Genomic DNA, 21,163 nt, shown 5'->3' on the forward strand with positions numbered 1-21,163 from the left:
GTCTTTTGCCCTTCTCCCCCGTCCCTCTTCTCAGCTGTTTCTCTTTCCCTCTTTCTTTCTCCCCTTCTTTCCCCCAGTCAAGTCTGTCCCGTATTCAGTAAGTGAAAATAAAATAAACAATAACAGGTGAATCAAATGGACCATTACGGCAAGGCTGGGATGGTCAGTTTGGTAAAGTAAATCCGTTGGGCATCTTTCTTTGCCTTTAGACAACAATTCTGATGGCAAAAGAGCCAAACGGGACAGGCCAAAAAAAAAAAAAAAAAGAAAAAAAAAAAAAAAAGAAATAAAGAACATGTTAACTTAAAAAAAAAAAAAAAAAAAAAAGATTAGGCAGACGCATCTATTTTTGCTGAATCTCTAAGCAAATGAGGCCTGCTGTTCTTTGGATGTTGCCCTCGGTTCTTTTGTGACTTTCTGGATGAGTCATTGATGTGCTCTTTGAGTAATTTTGGTAGGACAGCCAATCTTGGGAAGGTTAATCAGTGTTCCCAGTTTTCTGCATTTCTGCATAATGGCTCTCACAGTGATTCCCTCAAGTCCCAAAGCCTAATAAATGGCTTTGTAAGCCTTTCCAGACTGATAGATGTCAGTCCCTTGGTGATCTGTTCTCGAGTTTCCTTAGATTGTGGTGTGATGGGTGTTTTTTCCCCCCCTCAAGCTTTTAGCCAACTTCACGTTGTCAAACAGGTTCTATTGAAATGATTTCTTGATTCAGCAGGTGTGGCAGTAATCAAGCCCGGGTTTGGCAAGTGAAACTGTATTCAGCTTTTTAAAAAATATGGTTAATTCATTCTCAGTTGTGGTTATTTGCATGACATCTCATTTAACTTTTTGCTTTGGCTGATACTGAAAACACATTCTAGTGGAATTTCATAAGTTCAAAGCTTGGTAAGAAGCTAAAATTCCCAGTCTAATCACTCAGCCTGATCATTCACATTCATCTAGAGTTAAATCTGCAGCAACTCTAGCGAATCCTCCGCAGCTAAGTTTGCAGCACTTGCACCAACACATTCAAGTTAGTTTTCTCATTATATTGCATCCCACTCCTGTAAGCAGAAGGTGAGGATTCCTCTCTTTAGCTCATGTGGCAGTAGTCCACATGTTCTGTATGAGTAGCCAACTAAAAAGTGGGCAAATTTGGCTCAAGTCACTTTGCTATTCAAAACCTTACAGATATGACATATAGTGAAATCTAGCCACAGTTATAAAGGTGCAGACCCTGTCCACCATTGCAGAGGCAAGAGGGGTGTTCAGGTTAGACATTCTCTTGCCTGCAGTGGTTTTTCTTTACTAAAGCATGAACTGTGTCTGCTCAGCATTCGCAACATACCCCCATTTGTTTCAAATTTTTCAGTTGGGTCATGCCTTAAACTAACTGTGCAGATAAATGCCTTTTTTTTTTTTTTTTTTAAATCTCTGAGAGTCATGAGTTGTATTTAGCAAAGCTAGACCCGGATAGGTCAGGTCAGGCTTTGGTCTTTGCAATAATTACTGACGTTTCAGTTTTTCAATACCAAGTAATATGAAACTGATCAAAGTTTATGTGTGGAATTCAGGTGAGGGGGCGGAGCCTGTTTTCTTTTTTCTTAATAGGGTGATATGTTTAGCTTTGATTTTTACATCTGCATAAGCCATTTATACGGAAGTTCATTCAGTCCACTATAGTGAACCTTATATAATAAAAAAAACCCCAAACAAACAAACAAAACCCTTAGCCTCTTTCTGTTATTCCAGGAAGCTTTGGTTAGGTAAATCTCTCTTGTCGTTCACATGTTGGTGATTATCGGCTTACTGTTTCCTGTCTTGCAACTTTCAGCCTTTTGCAGGCCCTCTGCTCTCTGTTGGCCAGCCCGCGCCTCCATGCAGGCTCTTTTCTCTCCTGTCTGTGCAACTCTCTGTCTTATTGTAGGCTCTCTGCTCTCTATTGGCCAACAGCGGCTCTGAGTCTTAATGCAGGCTCTTCTCTTTCCTGCATTTTGCAACCCTTTCTTGTCTCCTATCATCTTTCTGCTGCAGGTTGGCCTCCAGTGCCCCTAAGCTGGCAGCCTCTCCTCTCTGCCCTTCAATCTCTCCTGTCTCCTTTGCCAGCTCTCAGCCTTATCACTAACTCTCTGTATCTCTCCTGTCGTACCTCAGCTCTGAGCCAAATCAAAGGATCTACGTCCCTGTCTTAGCTCTAGTCTGTCCTCATGCCTTATTACAATTTCTCTCCACCCTCCTGGCCCCCGATGGCCCTCGAGTCTTGTCGCAGGCTCAATTTCTACTCTGCTGCTTCATAAATTCATATGTTCCATTCCCTATAGATCAGATCTTCCTGCCACGGCAAGAATGCGTTCTTTTCTTTGGGTATCCTGCCCTAATACCTATCACTTCTGGGATTCTGTTCTGCTGTAATTGGCCATCGAAGTCTGACAGTCAAATACCTCAAATTGTATTTTCTACATCAATAAATCATGTTCAGTTCCTTCTAATGATCTCTCCTTATTGAAATGAAGCTTATGCATTAGTTCAATAAAGAATTCAAAATACAAATTCAAATTTTATTTGTCACACACACACAACCATACACAGTATGACATGGGGGTGAAATGCTTGTAGCTGTACAAGAAGATCTGTAGTCACACATCTGACTGCTTCCCAGGTATTGGCAGTCAAGGTGACGGTGACATCACTGGTCTACCCCAATCATCTTTCTGCCGGCCTTCTTCAGGCCAATCAGCTTTCACTCTGCGTGCTTTAAATCTTCCTGCGCATCCATCATTCTTCCTTGCAGACGCCTTTGTGCAACACACCTCTTTCCCCATCACCCTCTTTCCCTCATCACTGAGGCTCCATTCATGCCTCCATCTCCACCACCAGCGTCTAGACTCTGGTGGGTCCTGCCCTAATCAAAATCACAGCTGGGATGGCCATTGGAGTCTAACTGGCAAATACCTCAAATTTAATTCTATACATCAATAAATCATGTTTAATTCCTTCTCATGATCTCTCTTTATTAAACTAAACTTAACAAATATTGTCATTATACTTAATTATTTTTTGCGCACAGTATAATTGCAGAGGGTGCCTATATTAATAACTTATTAAAAAATTTTTTATTCTTTAGCAGTGCAATAGAATACAATTCTTTTAGATTTAGTGGGTGTTTTCCTTAAAGAAGTTCTTACTTCAATTTGATTTGCTTTCAGAATCAAACCATAGAAAAAGATAAAACATCCTAAATAAGTAAATAAAAAGAAACTGGCAGCAGCTGTAGGAACATAAGACAGGTCAGTGTTTGTTCTGATTATTTTTGCAGTTATTTTGAACTCATCTTCTACAATAGTGCATTCATTCACCAAAAACACAAGTGGAATTTGTGGTGAATTTCTTTTGACATTCTCCACTACTGACAATGCCTCTTTGACAATGTTTATCTCACTCTGTCTTCAGCATTGGCTGGAAAAACACTCAACACAATATCGACAATGTTGCATTGTGTAAAAAAAATCTAATGAAGCTACAAAGAACTTCTATTTGCTCACTTTCTGCGTACTGACCGCCTGCTTTTGATAAGCTCTCTGAATGCAAACCAGGCTTTTAAAATACTTTTGAGCAAACTTTTCAAGCAAGCAAAACTACAGAAAGTAATCTTGTCGTCAAATAGATGCGTTGAATTTCTTTTTTTCTCATTTTTTCTGGGATTACTGCCAGGGATGGTTAGTCATTACACTGAATACTCCATCCATCCATCCATCCATCCATCCATCCATCCATCTTCGTCCACTTATTTAACAGAAGTTTGAAAAAATCATAACAGAAGCATTTTGACAATGTCTCTAGAAATAAAAAGCAGCAAACATTGAGTTATATTCTTAAATGTGCTCTGGAATAGACATTTATCATATCTTGAAAATCATCTCAATACCTACAAACAAGATACTTACAGTACACTGCTGGCATGGTCTGAATCTAAGATCATAGTTTCCTTCAATATTTGTGATTTATTTTTTACAGATATACTATAAAATCTTTCTCTTTTTCCATCGTATACTACATTTTATTTGCAGCTTTCAAAGCCATTATACCATCCATTCAAATCAAATCAAATCAAAATTTATTTATATAGCACATATTAAAACAACAGTGTTGACCATAGTGCTTCACAGTCAGTAAAAACACGAGACAATTAAAACAAACAATAAAACAGGACAACAAACAATAGGTAACAACACAATAACCTAAAACAGCCAATTAGTTAGAATCAAAAGCCAAAGTAAAAAGATAAGTTTTAAGACGTGATTTAAAAGACTGGATAGACTCGGCAGTACGAATATGTACAGGGAGGTTATTCCAGAATCTGGGTGCCACGGTTGCAAAGGCCCGGTCTCCTCTCGACTTCATTCGAGACCTAGGTTGTGCAAGGAGCATGTGATTGGATGATCTAAGTGCTCTGTTGGGATTGTATAAGTGGAGTAGTTCAGAGAGATAGGCGGGCGCTAAATTATTTAGAATTTTAAAAGTGAACAAAAGAATTTTAAAATCTATGCAATATTTAACAGGGAGCCAATGTAGTTTGGCTAAAATTGGAGTTATGTGTTCATTCAGTTTAAAAACCTGATATGTGGTTGGAAATCATTGATTGAGATCAGTCCATTGTGTATGATTAAGCCTGTGTTGCACAATCAGGTGTTCTACTCACACCTTCTTACCTATAGGCAGGTCCAAACAGCTGCTGAAAGAAATTTGATAGATTAAAAGTTATTTTGTCTGGTTGTTATGTTACTTTTATTCAGTCATATCACAAGTTACAGTTAGGCCAGTGGCATGTGACTTCACTTATCCTGCGGGAGAAATTATTCATAACACGCACACAAACAATCACACGCAGACACACACACATACGCACACAAGCACACACACATTTATTCAACCGTCCATCCCAATCTAATCCTCTGATTTTACTCCTCTCTGCAGTCTGAGCTGCCCATGTTTTCATTGTAGTCATGGGCTGTGACTCATCGTGCGTCTGAGCCAAGCTATTTGCGCTGGTTCACACTGGCTGACACACCTAGAGCCAGGAAACACACCCATTCCCACATATCCTTGTATTCAAGTGAGTGATCTGCAACAAAACAGTGATACACAGAGGACATTGACTTTGCAAGAGCATGGAAGATATTTAGCACATTTCACAATTATCCAGTTTGAACAGTCCACATTTGAGTTGTCCCAGAGCTAACTGACTGCTCTGCTTATCTTTGTCTCCCTCTGACCTGCTGCAGTGAGTTCATTTAGAATAAAAGCAGATATATTTATAAGAAATTTATATGTGAACACCTGTATTATAGATAAACGTCATGAGTATCTGAAAAAATAACCAATGATATGATTTACTGATGAGTTATTAAATAACTGTAAACATTTAACTCCTACTGAAAAGTTTGTGAGCAGTGCATCGTTTTTGACAGGAGTAATCCTGATTGCTAGCAGACACATAACAGGAGTTGTCTGTCTGGAATCAGCATTTTCTGGTAGCTAAGACTGTTCTTTAAAGGCCACACCCCGTTGGCAAGAAAGGGAATCAAATAGGCGCTGTACTTCGAAAGTGGGTGAAATCTTATTCTGTTCAAGTTAAAACGTTAAATTCTGTGGAAAATACTATAAGCACTAGATGATTGCTTTAGTAGTTGTGCACTCATACACACAGTATACTTTAAACACTAAAGTAACGTTTTTCTTTTTGAAACTTTTGAAAAAAACTCTTTTGAAACTTCCCCTGAACATTTTTAAACACTGTTCCATCCCAAAGTGTAAAGCTTTACCCCACTTTATACACAGTTCTTTAGGATCTCTGCATGTCTTGCACATGTTTGGTGTTATTTCTCCACTTTTATCTCAGTGTGCTCACAATTACAGACATCTACACACGTCTGCGCACAAACAGCGGGCCTTCTTTTTTGTGGGAGAGCTGCACCCTGTTTTCGCAACAAAACAAAATCTGAGATCTCCTGACTCAAAGTTTCTAGTGTAGTAACATTAAAATATGCGTGTGTGCGCGCACAAGCACAAGCGTGTGAGTACCACTCCCCGGTTCACTCCCAACAAAAACAACACAGTAACTTCCTCTGTATGTAATCTATTCCTTGCATGTTGCCTTCATCTCGCTGAGTATGGGTGTGGCATATTGAGAAGGACACTGCAGGAATTTCAAAGACACTAGACACTGTTGTGAGAAGGGGAGACGCACATGTGTACACTTAAAACACACATGTGCATCCACAACCCACATATGAATTCTATTTTCAAAACTGGATGCACACATATACTCCCCCTAAAAAACCCAAACAAAAAATCCCATCCATCCATTTTCTTCCGCTTATCTGGGGCGGGGTCACGGGGGCAGCAGCCCAAGCAGAGAAACCCAGACTTCCCTCTCCCCAGCCACCTCCTCCAGCTTGTCCGTGGAAACAGCAAGGTGTTCCCAGGCTAGCCGAGAGATATAATCTCTCCAGCGTGTCCTGGGTCTGCCCTGGGGCCTCCTCCCTGCCTCCTGTCCTCCGTGAATCGCTACCTTATCGTGGTGGAGGGGTTTGTGTGTCCCAGGGATCACAGGGGCTATGTTGTCTGGGGGCTTTTGCCCCCTGGTAGGGTCTCCCATGACAAATTGGTCCTGGGTGAGGGACAAGACAAAGAGCGATTCAGAGGGAGCAGTTCACCCTCCCTGCCCTGGAGCCAGGCCTGGGGAGGGTACCCGAGGGCGAGCGTCTGGTGGCCGGGCCTTAGTCCATGGGGCCCGGCCGGGCACAGCCCGAAAAAGGGACATGGACTCATCTTCCTGCAGGCCCAACACCCGCAGGAGGCACCGTAGCCGTGTGGCGGCCAGGAGTTGAGGTCCTGACGGAGGTCCCCAGCTACCAAGACTGGCAAAAAATCCACAACCCTCCAAAATTACTGTTACTGATAAAAGCATGTGGCACAAAATATCCATAGCTATATACAGCTATGCTAGATGGTAAAAGCAGCCAAGAGTAATAAGATAAGATAAGATAAAATAACCTTTATTAGTCTCACACGTGGGAAATTTGTTTTGTCTAGCAGAAAGTGAACAGTGCAAAGTTATATATAGTTGTATATAAAATTAGAGAACACTGGAATACAATAAGAATAAGATACTGTACACAACTGTACAGAATAGAATAGAATGGAATAGAATAAAATACTATATACAATAGAATGAAATGTATATATATATACAAAGGAGTTGATAGTGGACTTCCGGAGGTGCAGAGAAGTACACACCCCCATCACCATCAACAGCGCTGCTGTGGAGAGAGTGAGCAGCTTCCGGTTCCTTGGCGTACACCTGGCTGAGGATCTTACGTGGTCAGTACACACAAACAAAACAGTGAAGAAGGCGCAGCAGCGCCTCTTCTTTCTCAGGAGACTGAAAAGATTCGGCATGAGCCCCCGCATCCTCAGGACCTTCTATCACTGTGCCATTGAGAGCATCCTCACTGGATGCATCACCACCTGGTATGGCAACAGCACCGCCTACAACTGCAAAGCTCTCCAGCGAGTAGTGCGGTGCTCTGAACGGATAATTGGAGGTGAGCTTCCCTCCCTCCAAGACATCTACAGGAAGCGGTGCCTGAGGAAAGCGGGGAGGATCATCAAGGACTCCAGTCACCCCAGCCATAAACTGTTCAGACTGCTTCCATCAGGAAGGAGGTTCTGCAGCATCCGGTCCCGTACCAGCAGACTGAGAGACAGCTTTTTCCATCAGGCCATCAGACTGCTGAACACGTCATAGACACCTCAGCTTCACTACTGGAACTTCAACATTATGCACTCCACACTGTATATAAATGCCACTTGTTTTGCACATATTCAACTCTGTATATTTTATATATTTTATTATTATTATTATTATTATTTTATTTTATTTTTTTTACTATTTAATTTGTAAAAATGTGTATACATACACACACACACACACACACACACACACACACACACACACACACACACACACACACACGTAGGAAAATATTTAGTATACACATCCAGAAATGCATACACTATTATATATTGTACATATATTTATTAGTTTCAGGTTGGCCATTCTTGTATTTTGCTCGTTTGTGTTGTTGTGTTTGCACATCTCTGTTGCTTGTGGGGCTCGCACACAAGAATTTCACTCGCATGTGCTGTGCCAGTGTGCCTGCACATGTGATGTGACAATAAAAAGTGATTTGATTTGATTTGATTTGATATATACAATAGGATAAAAATAAAAATAATGGATAAGTGATGGTAAAGGTTAGCTTGTGGTGAGCTACAAGAAACCAGCACATAAGTTATAAATTCTGCTCTGCTAAACACTGTAGTAACAGCTTTCACACTTGCATTAGTAGCGTTAGGAACGCCCAAATAAACACTTTTCGAAACATGTCCTTGAGGGGAGTACTTAAGTTCATTTAACAAAGCTGCTGGTGTACACTGGGAACAAAAATGGATGGGAATACCTTTTTTTAAAACATAGTGTTAGTCATGGCTTATCAGATGTTCTCATCTATAAGCCTGTTGGTGACACAGCCATACCCATAATCCCAGTATGATTTGTCAGAGGAACCGCCCAGTGACTCTCGTAACAAGCTATCATGCCATCGCTTTGCGTGTCTGCATACCACATTGAAACATTTCATAGCTATGATCATTTAGAATGTTTTGGTTTTAATTCATAACGTTCAGTGTTTGGCTTTGCAGTACTTTTAACACAGTGGGATGTAAAAGAAGTACTCTGACATTAATCTAGGACTTTAAGCTTAACATTAGCAGTTTCACTCTAAAAATAAACTTTCATGTGACACACTCAACATACAGCACACAGACAATTACAGCAATGACTACTGCAACTACAGTTTTCAGCGTATGAAAGTGAGCTAAAAACAACAACAACCTGTGTAAAGCACAGTGAAAATGTGGAATACATTTTAATGTCCAAATTAGATGCAAAAATTATTTAATATAAATTATATTGCTACTGCAGTTCACTAGCACAGGGTGGGCCCCATTAAAGCGACAGACTTCTGTAAATCCTGTCTTGTAAATAGACACCTTGCCTTTTGTGTTTAACTAAAGGCCGTCGTCCCGAACCATTTTGGTAATGATAGCTTTGTGTCAGTTTATGTGCGGCAGTGTAAATGTTTTAATAACATGTTGATGTCATTGTCTGTCATGATAACCATTTTGTGGAGTGCATCTCTTCTTCTCTGTGTACTTCATTGTTATACTGTAGAACAAAAACTGAAGTGGGCAAAAAGCTGTTTTAAACAGAAAAATCATGATAAAAACAGTACAAGTTTCTTGCCTGAATAATTTGTTACATAGTGCTGATTACATTCGGATAACAAGAGTTTGAAAACCTGACATTTAAGTGTTGAAAGTTCTTTTTTTCAAGCAGAGCTCACTTTTCCTGTTGCATGTCTTTGCAACCGTCTTTGTGAAGCAGTGGGTGGTCCCATGAACACTAAGGACCACTCCCCGTACACGGGTCCCCTCCCCTGGATTCCCCTCCCTCTGCTAACCAGGAGCCCAGCCCAGCTCCCTGTCCAACCACTCTGCTCAGCCCAGACTAGCAGCCACTCAGAAAAAAAGAGGTTAAAATCAACTCAGTGGAGGGAGGGAGAGAGAGGGGGCAGAAAACGCCCTGGAAATCTGGTTGATCAAGAAATCGAAAAAGACTGACAGAGTCCTAGCAGACTGCGAAGGCGTGACAGTGTGAAAGTGTTTTTCTTGGAGTGAGGAGAAGTGGAGAAGTTTTCAAGGATGCTCAAGCAGGCGTGAGGCTTCTAGGGCGCTAAGGCTGCGCACAGGTAAAGCTGCACACTTTTTTATTTTCTTTAATTGAAGTTAAAAGTTTTTTTTTAAACTGTTCTTTCGGTTTCTGAACTTTAACAACTCTGCTGCAAGACAACAAATCAGTCGTTCCAACTTGGCCAGAGTTTAAATAACTAACTTGCAAAGGCGTCACAGTTATCTGTCCAGCATTCTTGTTCATAGCACCAGGCACTTGCAGTGAGCGTGTTTATCATTGTAAGATTATTATGAGTTGTTTTATATGACTAGAAAACTTGTCTCCAGAGTTTTTCAAGGACTTTTTATTTTCCCCTAAGGGAATGTTTTTGCATAGGAGCATCTTGCCTAAACAGTGTTATTTGTTTTCATTGTAAATATGTAGAGTGGCAGTAACTTTGTGTGAAAACATTCATACATGATAAATATTTAATTAAAATAGAGCAGGACAGGAGATGAGGGTGTGGGTACACACCCACCACATGAATGCAGACTAGATTGAAGTTGTGCAGTTTACTAAGAAGCATATAAGTCATTCATGGCTATATACTTTATTGCCTTTAGATGATTTTGATCCTTCTTAGAGATAACAAATAAGAATAGCTACATTTGTGTAGTTATTTCACCTTTGTGCAGTGTGGATGTGTAGATGTACTTTGCATAGTGAGTGGGACTTTTTCTTTTGTACAGGACCTCAATAACCCACATTTTAAAGTTATATCAAAGAGGTGCCGAAATGATTGTTGACAGTGTTGATGTTATCGCTCAGATGTCTCTCTTATCTAATCCAATGTCGTTTGCCAAGAAATGGAAGTTTAAAAAGTTACTACTACTTCCCTATGAGAGTGTACAGCAACAACTTTGGGTGTGGATCCCCCCTCTCTCCTCCCCCTTCTTTTTTTCTCTCCCTCCCTTTTTGTTTGCTGTCTCCTCACAGTGGCACACCCTTTAGTGCCAGTGAAAAAAAGGAAAACCATCCACGCTACAGACAGTTTTTTGCAGCGGGTCTCAGCAAATTACATTTAAATGTCCTTTGTGGGATACTAAGGGTGTGCTGGCGAAGACAGAAAAGTCATGATTATGGCTTTTTCTATGTCTTTTCACTGGATTCACTGTGTTGTTGGTTGGTGGTCTCTCTTTCTCTCTCTCTCTCTCTTTCTCTCTCTCTCTCTCTCTCTCTCTCTCTCTCTCTCTCTCTATATATATATATATATATATAGAGAGAGAGAGAGAGATACAAAAAGTATTATATTTTTAAATGCAAACTGCTTCCGTTTATTGGCTAAATATGTATCAGCTTTTGAACAAAACCTTTTTGGTTTGTGTTGCGCAACATGAAGTTGAAAACTTTCACTGCTGCTTGGCTCTGAGGCATATATGCATTTCATGACTTACTTTTTAAGGTCTTGAGCAGAGAAAGATTTGTCTTTGTCTATTTTACCATGGGTCTCTCAACCTGGGCTCCTGGCCAGGGTGTGCAGGGGGAGAAGAAGGGAGGAAGACAGGGAAAGAGAGTCATGGAGTGAGTTGGTGAGGGGGGGATGGGCGGGGCAGGGGGTTGAGGAGGGGAGTAATGGAATGTAGTGGTTTGGAAAGACAAGCTAATTGAAACCAGGTTTGAGGCAGAGCAGGGGGAAGAGCTGAGACTTTGCACGTTTGGGGAAAAGAAAAAGAGGCATTTCTGAAACCCTAAAGTCAGGGGATTATTTTCTTTCCCATAATATATTTAAAGCCTAAAATGGCATCATTTCAGCTGTGGTTTAAAGTAGAATCACTGCATGTAGTGCTGCCTATATTTTATGTTAAGTGGGTGTATAAGTTGAGAATCAGGAGTTCAGAAAGATCCTTTGTTTAATCTCACTTGGAAGTCAAATTTCATTGTGCTGTTGCGTGTCCTCTGCAGCTCCCTCCTGCCACACCCAAAAGTCACTTTAGAGGAGGGTTAGCGAGAGCTGATTTTTGCCCTGCTCTGCGTAGTCTTTTCTACAACGTGCACTTAACTCACACTGGGTGACCCACAGCTGTACATGTGTGGCATTTCTCAAATTGCTCTAGTCAAGGTGATTGATTATAACACAGGCTGCTTAAAGGGCCAAATGTAGTGATTGTCATTTAATCGGCATTATGTTTAGCGTTTTTAGCTTTACTTGGTGATAATACGGTGTGAATAACCAAACTAAACATGATATTTCAGGTGTAGAGTTTTGCTTCAAGAGAGGGTGTGGACCTTAAACATAATAAATTTGAAGCGTGATTTATATTTCAGCTGCTCAAACATTCAGAGCTGCTCCTAACCGCCCCAAAGCTGAAATGCTCGTCAGTTAACAGGGCCTCATCTTGGCCTGGGGTGGATACTGTTTGTCTAAATACTTGCTCTGTCTACCAGTGCAGCAGTACAGAGGGTACATTATTTTGTCACCTAGCAATGTAGGTCACTTGGAATTCCAAAAAGCACACCTTGAAATTTTAAAGCTTCATTGATCACATTTTTCTTTTTCTTTCACTCCGATGTTGCGGCTCTTCTCACCCATGTGACAACCAGCGTCGTTAGTAGGAAGAACTGGAAGAAGAGCATGCCGCATGACAGTTTGGAGCCTTGACAGTGTTGAGATGCTTATCGCAGTTCTCTGCCAGCGCAACTGCGTATTCTCGCAGTGTTGACTGACAGCACAGGCGCGAGGAATGGTGTTACTCATATGTTCCAGTATAAAATGCAAGGAAACTGGTCTCTGGCATGCTTCCTCTGCTATTTCCTCATGGGTTTGTTGAGCGGGTGGTTGAAGAGGTGGGGCGGGGGGTGTTCAGTAAGCTGAAAGAAAGCGTGGTGGTTTCGAACAAACTATAGCGTATCCTTTTCACACTTGGCTTTCATTACGAAACCAAGCATTCCGGACGACTCCGTAGACGCACACCCTGGATATTGGTTGGATAAAACAATGCAAAATGTATAGAGTGAGAAGATTTTCAATGAGCAACATTTTTCTTCCCTAAAGTTGCAAATAAAAATTTAACCATAGTGTGCAATTTCAGAACGTCTTTCTAGGCAATCCACCCAGCAGCCACGCCCTTCTCACTCACCCACTGCTGGAATGTTTCAGTGTGTACTCAGTATTCTCTGTGGAGCGCCTATCATTAGCTTGTCTTGTTTTTGAGAAACAGTTATTTTAAATTTGCGATGAAATAGTCACAATAAGTCACAAATAATTCTGTGGCAACCACGCACCTGCATGCAATTCAGACTATTTCACTGTAGATTTTAGCAATGTGGGACCTTCCCAAGCATGGAGCTCAAAAAGGGCGTGAATCATTTCTGTCTGATAAAGCAAGAACTCGCACCAGTACTCCTCCAAACATCTCCTATATAAAAATATCAAAAGCCATCTGTTACTAAGCACTACTTGGAGATACATGCCCTAAATGTCAGGGCAACCATGCTTGGAATGTAAACTGAGAAATACATTCAACATGGTTTTTCTTTATCTGGCACAAGATATTCGAGGATGGAACTCTCGTGTGGTCTAAATAGAAGTGTGAATTGAAAGTACAATCCTGATGCTCTGTTTATGCTTCAGGTTCTTACAGCAAAGGAAGTCTCACATCTATATATACATTCTGCTGCTATGGTTGCCACCTAACTCCTACTCATAACCTTGTCCCCTGTTCCGTGAATGGACTTGTATTTGCTCTCATTCAAGCAGCAGCTGAATATATTGCCATGTTAAACTAAGCGTGGCAATTTTTTGGCGTGACCTGTTTAATGTGTCAGTAAGCCTCTTGTGATGTTCTTTTTATATGGCTGATCTGTTCAAACTTGGCGCTTCTCTTTGGTCTAACTTGTTATGCCAGTTCAAAATTTACATCCTAGCTGCTTGATAGTCATGCCACTGAAACTATTGTTGGGCATTAGCCCAGGATCACTTCTCATTTAATAGCAGAACAGATCTTAAAAAATAGTTTGAATAAGCTTTTTTTTTTTTCAAATCAAATCAAGTTTTTTGTCTATAGCACAGTGTTACATATACAATCTCAAAGGCAGTTCTTGGTGTAATAATAGGAATGCAAAAAATAGGAATGCAAAGGAACAGGATCTCTAAAAAACCTGTAAGAACCCTCGAGAGAGGAAATTAAAACTGAGGTCTTAAATGTCTTGGTGTGTAATAGAGAACAAGCAGTTATGACAGAACTGTGCAGAGCTTAAAAAGTATGTGAAAATCAAGGCAAAGCTGAAGTATGCTTCAAATGCAACCCCTCATTTCTGATTTTTTAAGAGCAAGAGAGGAGGATTTTAAGAGTTTCTTCAATTTTTCCATTTGGTGCATGACTCCTGCCAAAGTCACAATGGCTTAATCAGAAGCAGGCCAAGTTAGCGTCAGTGGGCAGGCTTTAGTCTTATGTTGGACTTGTGGTTTGCTTCAGGGCTATGTGGACTATGGAGTGCAGAAAACAACCAATTATTTTGACTCTCGTTCCTTTTATACACGTCACACGTGCACGTCCTATCTGCTTTTGTGAAGGAACATTGAAGGCCAGATACTGCTGTCTTCTTTGGTATTTCTTCGCTTTTGCTGTGTCTAAATACAATGCAGCAGGGGGGGAAAGAGAGTCTGTTTTGTTTTGACAACAAGACTGATTAGGTCACTGGTCTTCTCTCCGTATCTGCCTTGCTGTACTGAGGTCTTTTTATCTGCTCATAATCAAATTTTATCAGAGCTCCACTCTGTGTGATACACTCTGAAATTGAGCCTTAATCATTGTCACATTGCTCCTCTTTTCTCATTACTAAATTGATTGGATTTGGCAATCAAATTGGTAGACGGACTAAAGCTGCTTTGATCAGTTTCCAGAATGTATTGACCTACTTAAGCACAAAGTATGAAAGTTAACAGTCCAGGTTTGGAGGCATGTCTCTTTTTAAGTGATGGGGTGATGAGCTGGCTGCTGTTTACTGCGTCAGTGAAGCGCATGTTAAGCCAAAAGACACAAATGTAACCTCTCAATGCACATTTGACACACGTCTTAGGGTGCCATCACAGATGCACTGCTGACTTAACGTTGCATTTTTGCTTGTTTGAGTGGAACCTGGAGGTTGGGGGTGTGTGGTGGACTCATTGCAGGTGGGTGGGCACTCCAGCTGTGTGCGGGGTGGGCAGCACAAAATAAAGCTAGAGTTAGTGTCAGAAGGAGGACATTTCTTTGGAGTTAGTCACTGTAGAAGAGGTTGGGCTTTCTTCCAGCTGGCCTGAGGGCTCTATCAAGGAATGTGTGACTGGAGGCCTGGGTGGGGCTGTGCACTGTGCTACTCCCTCTGCAAGTAAAGCCGAGAGGCAAAGCGACACGATCTGTGTCGTGGACTGTGGTATGGTACTTCTGGGCACTGCGTGTTTTTATTTGCTTCCTTCACTGTTTGTTGACCACATTTTATCTTCCAGAAATACCTGCAGATGTGCTATGTGTGTGTGGTCTTACCAAGACACTGAGTAAAGAGGGTGGGGCAAACTGTCTCATATATTTTGATTTTGTTAAATCCGATATGCCTATTTCGTCATTTTCTATCATGACGTTGTAGCACAACACCTAAAAGCTTACACATATAATAACTTTATCACTAAGGCAAACACAGTGTCACATTTTCTTTAGTCTACCTTGTTGTATTCTGTGACATAACAGTCCGAATCAGTAACAGGGGCATGAGTATACACAGCTGCTGTGGTGCAAGTCTCACTTCACACATGTAATGCGAACCCATTACTGGCTGGTATTTTATCTCAGCTATGTATTCTATTGGTGCAACAGAAAACAGGCCAAACTTTACTACGTTTTTTAAACTTTGCATCACTGTTAGGGGCTTTGTTACATTGCACAGGTATTAAAATCTGACTGTTCCATCTCACAAATATAGTAATGAGCAGTTTAGGTTATTGAACATAAAATGTTGGGAAGGGGGAAGTTAATGATGGGGTTGAAGAAGAATTTTCCTGAAGGGCATGTTCCCACTGGTGCTGCATGTCTCTGCGCACATCAAGTCTGGTTCTGTTTGTACTGAGACTGACAAAAAGAGGGCTTTGTTTCACAATAACACAATAATTGGCATAAGACCTGTAAGATGTTGGGCTAGTTACAGCACGTGTCTCACATTTTCAGCTTTGCCTTGATTTTCACAAACACAAGACTGACTTAGTGTAAAGAATGATGCTCAGAATTTAAATGATAGATTCAATTTAGGCAACAAACTTTGCTGCTATATTTGCTATTATTGCTTCGCATTTCTGCCTTTCTGTTGTGGTTTGATATTTTTACAGTCTTCCATGAAGCAGTGAAACTAAGGCAGATCAATGCATTAGCATTTTTAATAGTATACTTCCTCTCTGAATTCCTCTATAGCCAAATTTTCTTCATTTTTAATCAATTTCTAGCAAACCTACTTGTTGTAGTTTGGCTAGTTTAGAGACAAACAAGTGGTTAAATTGATTTAAAAAGACATATTTCCTTACCAGTGTCAACACTGCTTCCAGCTACTTGTTGGTTAATTATTAAAGCCTCTTAAGGTGATGATTGATCAGCATCAGTAGTCTACTACATTAGACTACTTTATAAACGTATCTAAAAAGAAGTAAAGGAATGAATACCTGTGATTAAGTCTAGTCATGAAAGTAAAAAGTGCAGGGGCTTTTTTGTAAATATTTTCTTATGCATAAGTATGGTAAGCTTGTAAGCTTCTAAAGTGAATCCCCACTTTTTCAGTTCTGCCTTTCCCATCTCTTAATGTGTAGGCTAACATTCTATAGCACAGCTAAATTTCATCACTTAGTACTGAATCCTACCACAGCATTTGACTTTATCATTCATATGGAGATGCACCTCGTAACATAGCAGGGACTTCTATGTGGAAAAGACATGCATAGCTTTTTGTCATCTGTCAAGCATGTGACTGAAACTCAACTTTATATAGCAACATGGAATGTTATTGCAAAAGAGAGCAGCAAAGGTTTCTTTGCTGTCTTAGCAATACTTAATCTGTGTACAAATCATACTAATTGTGTTTTTTTTTCTCAACAGAAGTCAAGAATACAAGAACAGAAGCAATAAACTGAAGCTCCTTGGCTTTGCTTGAGCAATCCAAGGTAAGTGAGTGCCCTTAAGTATATTGAAAACGATACAAAGAAAATCTATGATAGACTACATAAAAAAAGGAGAGAAAAAGAAAATCAATTTTCTTACTACCATCACTTTGCTCAAACACTAACTAGTCAGTGTTACCACAGAGCAGCATCTATTTTATGGTCAGACTGCAAACCGCTTTTGGAATGTTTGCTGCAAAGCCTCCAACGTAACTGGAAGGTCATGCCGCCGTCATTCAGCTGTGAAAGGCCTGCCTTGTGGAAACCTGATACCTGGGTGCTTCTGCTCCATGTGTCTCCTTTTGGTATCCCGTCCCTCCTCCCAAAGTGACCACCTGCTTCACTCAAGTCCCTTTTCCCTTCTTGAGAAACGACCATGTCAAGAGCCCGCCAAAGATAATTTACTTCTTTTGTGTGTAGGGAAAAACTAGCAGTACTTTGACTGATTAGTGTTAAATTTGTAGGCCAATGATACTGTATAAATGATCCATATCCAGAAATGCTCTGTGGTTGCATTCGAGGTAACAGAAGCTTTTGTTTGTCTGGCTGGCTGCTCATATCCCCTTCTGGACAGACATACCAAGCCATAATAAAACATGACAGACAAGCCCGTTGATCTACCTTCGTATTTGGCATTGGATCAGCGGTACTCAGGCACGTTATAGAAATGAAAGAGAAAGAATACAGAGCTGAATGACTGTCATGTACTGTCAACTCCTGGAGTCCCAGACCATTTGCTATGATTTCAAGAACAAGGGCTCATTCATTTGGCATATGTTTATAATCATAAGGTCTTTTTGGGTTAATTGTTAATTTTCCTAATTTAGTTTATACTTAATTACACTACTTTCTAAGTTTATCTTAAAATAAGCAAAGAAATTAATAATTGTGATTAAGTTGAGTAATGACAGTAAAAAGTGCAGGGACTTTTTGCAAATATTCTCTTATGCATATCTCTGAACTTGTAAGCTTCTGAGGAGAATCCCCACTTTTTCAGTTCTGCTTGGATGCCTTTCTTTAATGTTCTATAACATAGCTTGACAACAACCCCCCCCCCCCCCCTTTTTAATTGCCTCACTTTAATTTTTTTTAACATACTCTTTTCCTTATATCTCTTTCTGTGTGTTTCAAATTCCCCCTTGATTTCTGTTGCATGCCTCAGCTTCCCCCCACAGCTTGCTACCAGAAATATGTCAGAACGTCTAGGACACAATGGCCCAAATAGTTCAAACATGGTAAGCCTGTGTGCTAGGCCAAAATCAAAATATTTATCAAAACTATATGATTATGCTTGAAAATAAACCTTTGAAGGGATAAAGGGATAGTTGTGTCCCACGATTATGCGTATGAATGTGGATGCATTCTTAACTTCCCACCCTGTTTTTATAAACCCAATAATATTTCTTATGCTTTTCCCCTGTGAACATTTTTTCTGAACAATTATCTCATCTAGCAGTAATCTGTACAATGCCAATAAGACTAGCAAAAGAGAAAAACAAGATCATGTGAAAGGTTTGTCAGTTATTTGGGTCTGTTTTTATTGACTGGATTAGGACAGGATATATTCGGGCAAAATGAGCTGTGTTCGAGCCCATGGGGAAGACAAATTCCCTTTGATTTCTCCCAAATGCTGTGAGTGTGGGATCTGAAGGACACTTTAAAGATTTTGTAAATGGCTGCATCAGTTGGCCTGATTTGAATTTGCTCTACCCAAGATAATTAAATAAAGCTGTGTTTTTTGGTACTGTTTTTTTTTACCCCTTCAGTTTTCACACATTTCAACTATAACTGATGCATATAATGTTGCAGCTTGAGGTCTTGATAGATTCGTGTTTCAAGGTACTATGAGGCCATGCGGAAAAGCACAATGTGATAGAAAGAAGGGAGGAGGACAGATGAAGCAACAAAGTGAAGATCAGGTTTTATATACCTGCAAGCGGCTGGAATCACCTTTGGAATGAGCATTATCCTATTCTCCGGCATAATCATGCTCAGTGGCTAAATGCTATTTTTTCAAAGAATTTTAATTTTACCTCAAAGCATTGCATGCTTTCTTCAGTATTCCCAACCATGCAGATCCAGTCTATTTATTGACTTGTGTTAATTTGCAGAGGGCTTGTTATGTGACCTAGGACTGGCATCAACAGACTACAAATAACTGAGACAATAGTTCATATTACACAGAACTGTATGCACCACCTAGATCTGCAGTCTTAATTTGGACATTGCAGGAAACACCAGAACTGTTTTCTTCTAACGATCTCATTTGTTTGAAACACTGCATTTTAGCTGCATGGCAGGAGTGGCATATGGCTGCTGAATAAGTGATGCATATTAGAAAACCTCTTAAAACTGTTGCTTCTTTAGCTTCGTCTCAGGTTCCTCTTGTTTCCAGCAACTTGTTATCTTGCATAACAGAGAGGCAGTATCAGTGAATGAGGAAGGGATTCGTGGCCTGTGTGGTAACTGTGTTCTTGACTGTGGTGTAAAATTATATTAATTTTTCTGCTAATATTATTATTTCTAGCACATTGACATTAACATTAAAATACATATATTTGTAAGGTCAGACAAGATTATCAGTCTTATTTTTTTTCCAAGTTATTATTCCTTAAATCTTTGTTTTTAATCATAATCACAATAAACACAGGAAACTAATCACCAAAGTGACTCATATCCTGTTTCATTCATCACAACTATGAATAGGCTTTTGCCATTTTCTGTTGGCCGATAGAACCTTTGTTAAATCCTCCTCAACAGTAGGCATTTGTAGTGATTGTCTCACTGAAATGACTGTGGTACTAGAGCTTTGCTACTGTCTTGTGGTGCAACATCATTAATCAAAAAGTACTTCCAATAGTGTTGTCACCAATCACATTACATTCTCTCGAATTTAAAAAAAACAAACAACAACATAAAAATCCCTTTCTATTGGTAGAGACACATCATCGTGGAACAGCTTTGTATATTTCGAGGAGTGGGTGGTGGAGAGCTTGGTACTAACAAAACAATAGGTTCTGTGTTCCAAAAAGGAGAGTGGGTATTACCAGTCAGCATGTTTGTGGACACATGTCTAGTAATGTTGTCAACAAACTTTATCATTGATGTGATGATCTTTTTACATTGCAAACAGCGATAGTGACAGTTGTTGAAAAGCTAAGCATGAATTTCAGTTGGCCTAATTTAAAGTGATATAAATATGGTAAATTTGGTAATTATTTGAAGGTATAATGTATACCTTATGTACTCTGATGGCCTCACCCAACCTAATGTGTGCTACTACAGCGTAAAGAGGTAGATCATTGTCATCAGCTTTGTAAAAACTTTCAGCTGTAGTGATAAAAAAATTAATAACAAATCTATGGTTAATTGCTGAAAAGGAATTCATAGCTCTTGTTATTGAACAGAACTACAAGCTTAATGTGGGATCCTATACAAGGGTGCAACTGTTTTCCTATTAGATTAGTGTTTGTGGTTGTACATCTGTATTAGAGTAGTAACTCTTTTAGGTGATGTATTTGTTACCATACATTTCTCCACCTTGGTGTGTTTTTGGTTTTTTTCTTTAAATAAAGTACCTGTGACCCTCACTTTTGTTTCTATTGATGTTTGAGTTGATCTGTACGCAGGGGATTTGGCTGTTTCCTCAGGGCAGGGAGTGGTCTGACTTCAACCAAGTTTCCAAAACGTAGTGCATCCTGGAGGGAAGGGAAGGCACTTATAGTTAGATAGGCTATATTGTCTGAAGGAGTTTTAACACCATCTAGTGTTCACTTTTGGGTCTTTTAACCCAGGCTCCTTACAAAGTGGGATGTGGATAGAATTTGTTCAAAGTCTGTCTTTTGTTTTTGCAGGAAAACAAAGAGAATTTGTGCTACAACGAGGCTTGAATTGAAGAAAACAAAAACAAGGTATTTTAGGAATTTAAGGTTTAAGACTAGTATTCCATATTTTATGCTGTAAAGAGTTTTTGCCAACTAACTATGATTTTTTTCTGTTGAACCTGCTATTTTTATGGCTATGTTTACAGATGGCTGACGAAGAGGAGACAAGGGAGGTACTCTTTCCAGATTGGGAAGGTGCTGACAAAACTGGCATGACCATTGAACAGACAAGTGGAGGACAGCTCTTTGTTAAGGAGGTGAAAGGAGAGTCACCAGCAGCACGGTCTGGAAAAGTATATGAAGGTAACAAATTCAGTTTTT

The 21,163-nt window shown here is 40.0% G+C and overlaps 1 protein-coding gene across 4 annotated transcripts in view; it reads left to right on the plus strand.

The window, feature by feature from the left end:
* Positions 1–9,719: 9,719 nt before the first annotated feature.
* Positions 9,720–21,163, plus strand: part of ahnak (AHNAK nucleoprotein) — a 32,798-nt gene continuing 21,354 nt past the window's right edge. For 2 of the 4 annotated variants that reach the window (XM_086257984.1, XM_086257983.1), the window contains exons 1-4: positions 9,722–9,860; positions 16,897–16,961; positions 20,813–20,869; positions 20,989–21,145. In XM_086257984.1, coding sequence (XP_086114110.1) covers positions 20,989–21,145 — 157 coding nt within the window. In that variant the 5' untranslated portion in view covers positions 9,722–9,860; positions 16,897–16,961; positions 20,813–20,869. Of the gene's footprint in view, positions 9,861–16,896; positions 16,962–20,812; positions 20,870–20,988; positions 21,146–21,163 lie in introns of all 4 variants that reach the window. The other 2 variants (XM_086257982.1, XM_086257985.1) reach the window with 2 other exon arrangements.

This window comes from Aulonocara sp. 'chitande type north' Nkhata Bay, linkage group LG2, assembly GCF_057382095.1.
Source record: "Aulonocara sp. 'chitande type north' Nkhata Bay isolate Kocher_YH1m ecotype deep benthic linkage group LG2, A_spYH_male_GT1.1, whole genome shotgun sequence".
NCBI lineage: Eukaryota > Metazoa > Chordata > Actinopteri > Cichliformes > Cichlidae > Aulonocara > Aulonocara sp. 'chitande type north' Nkhata Bay.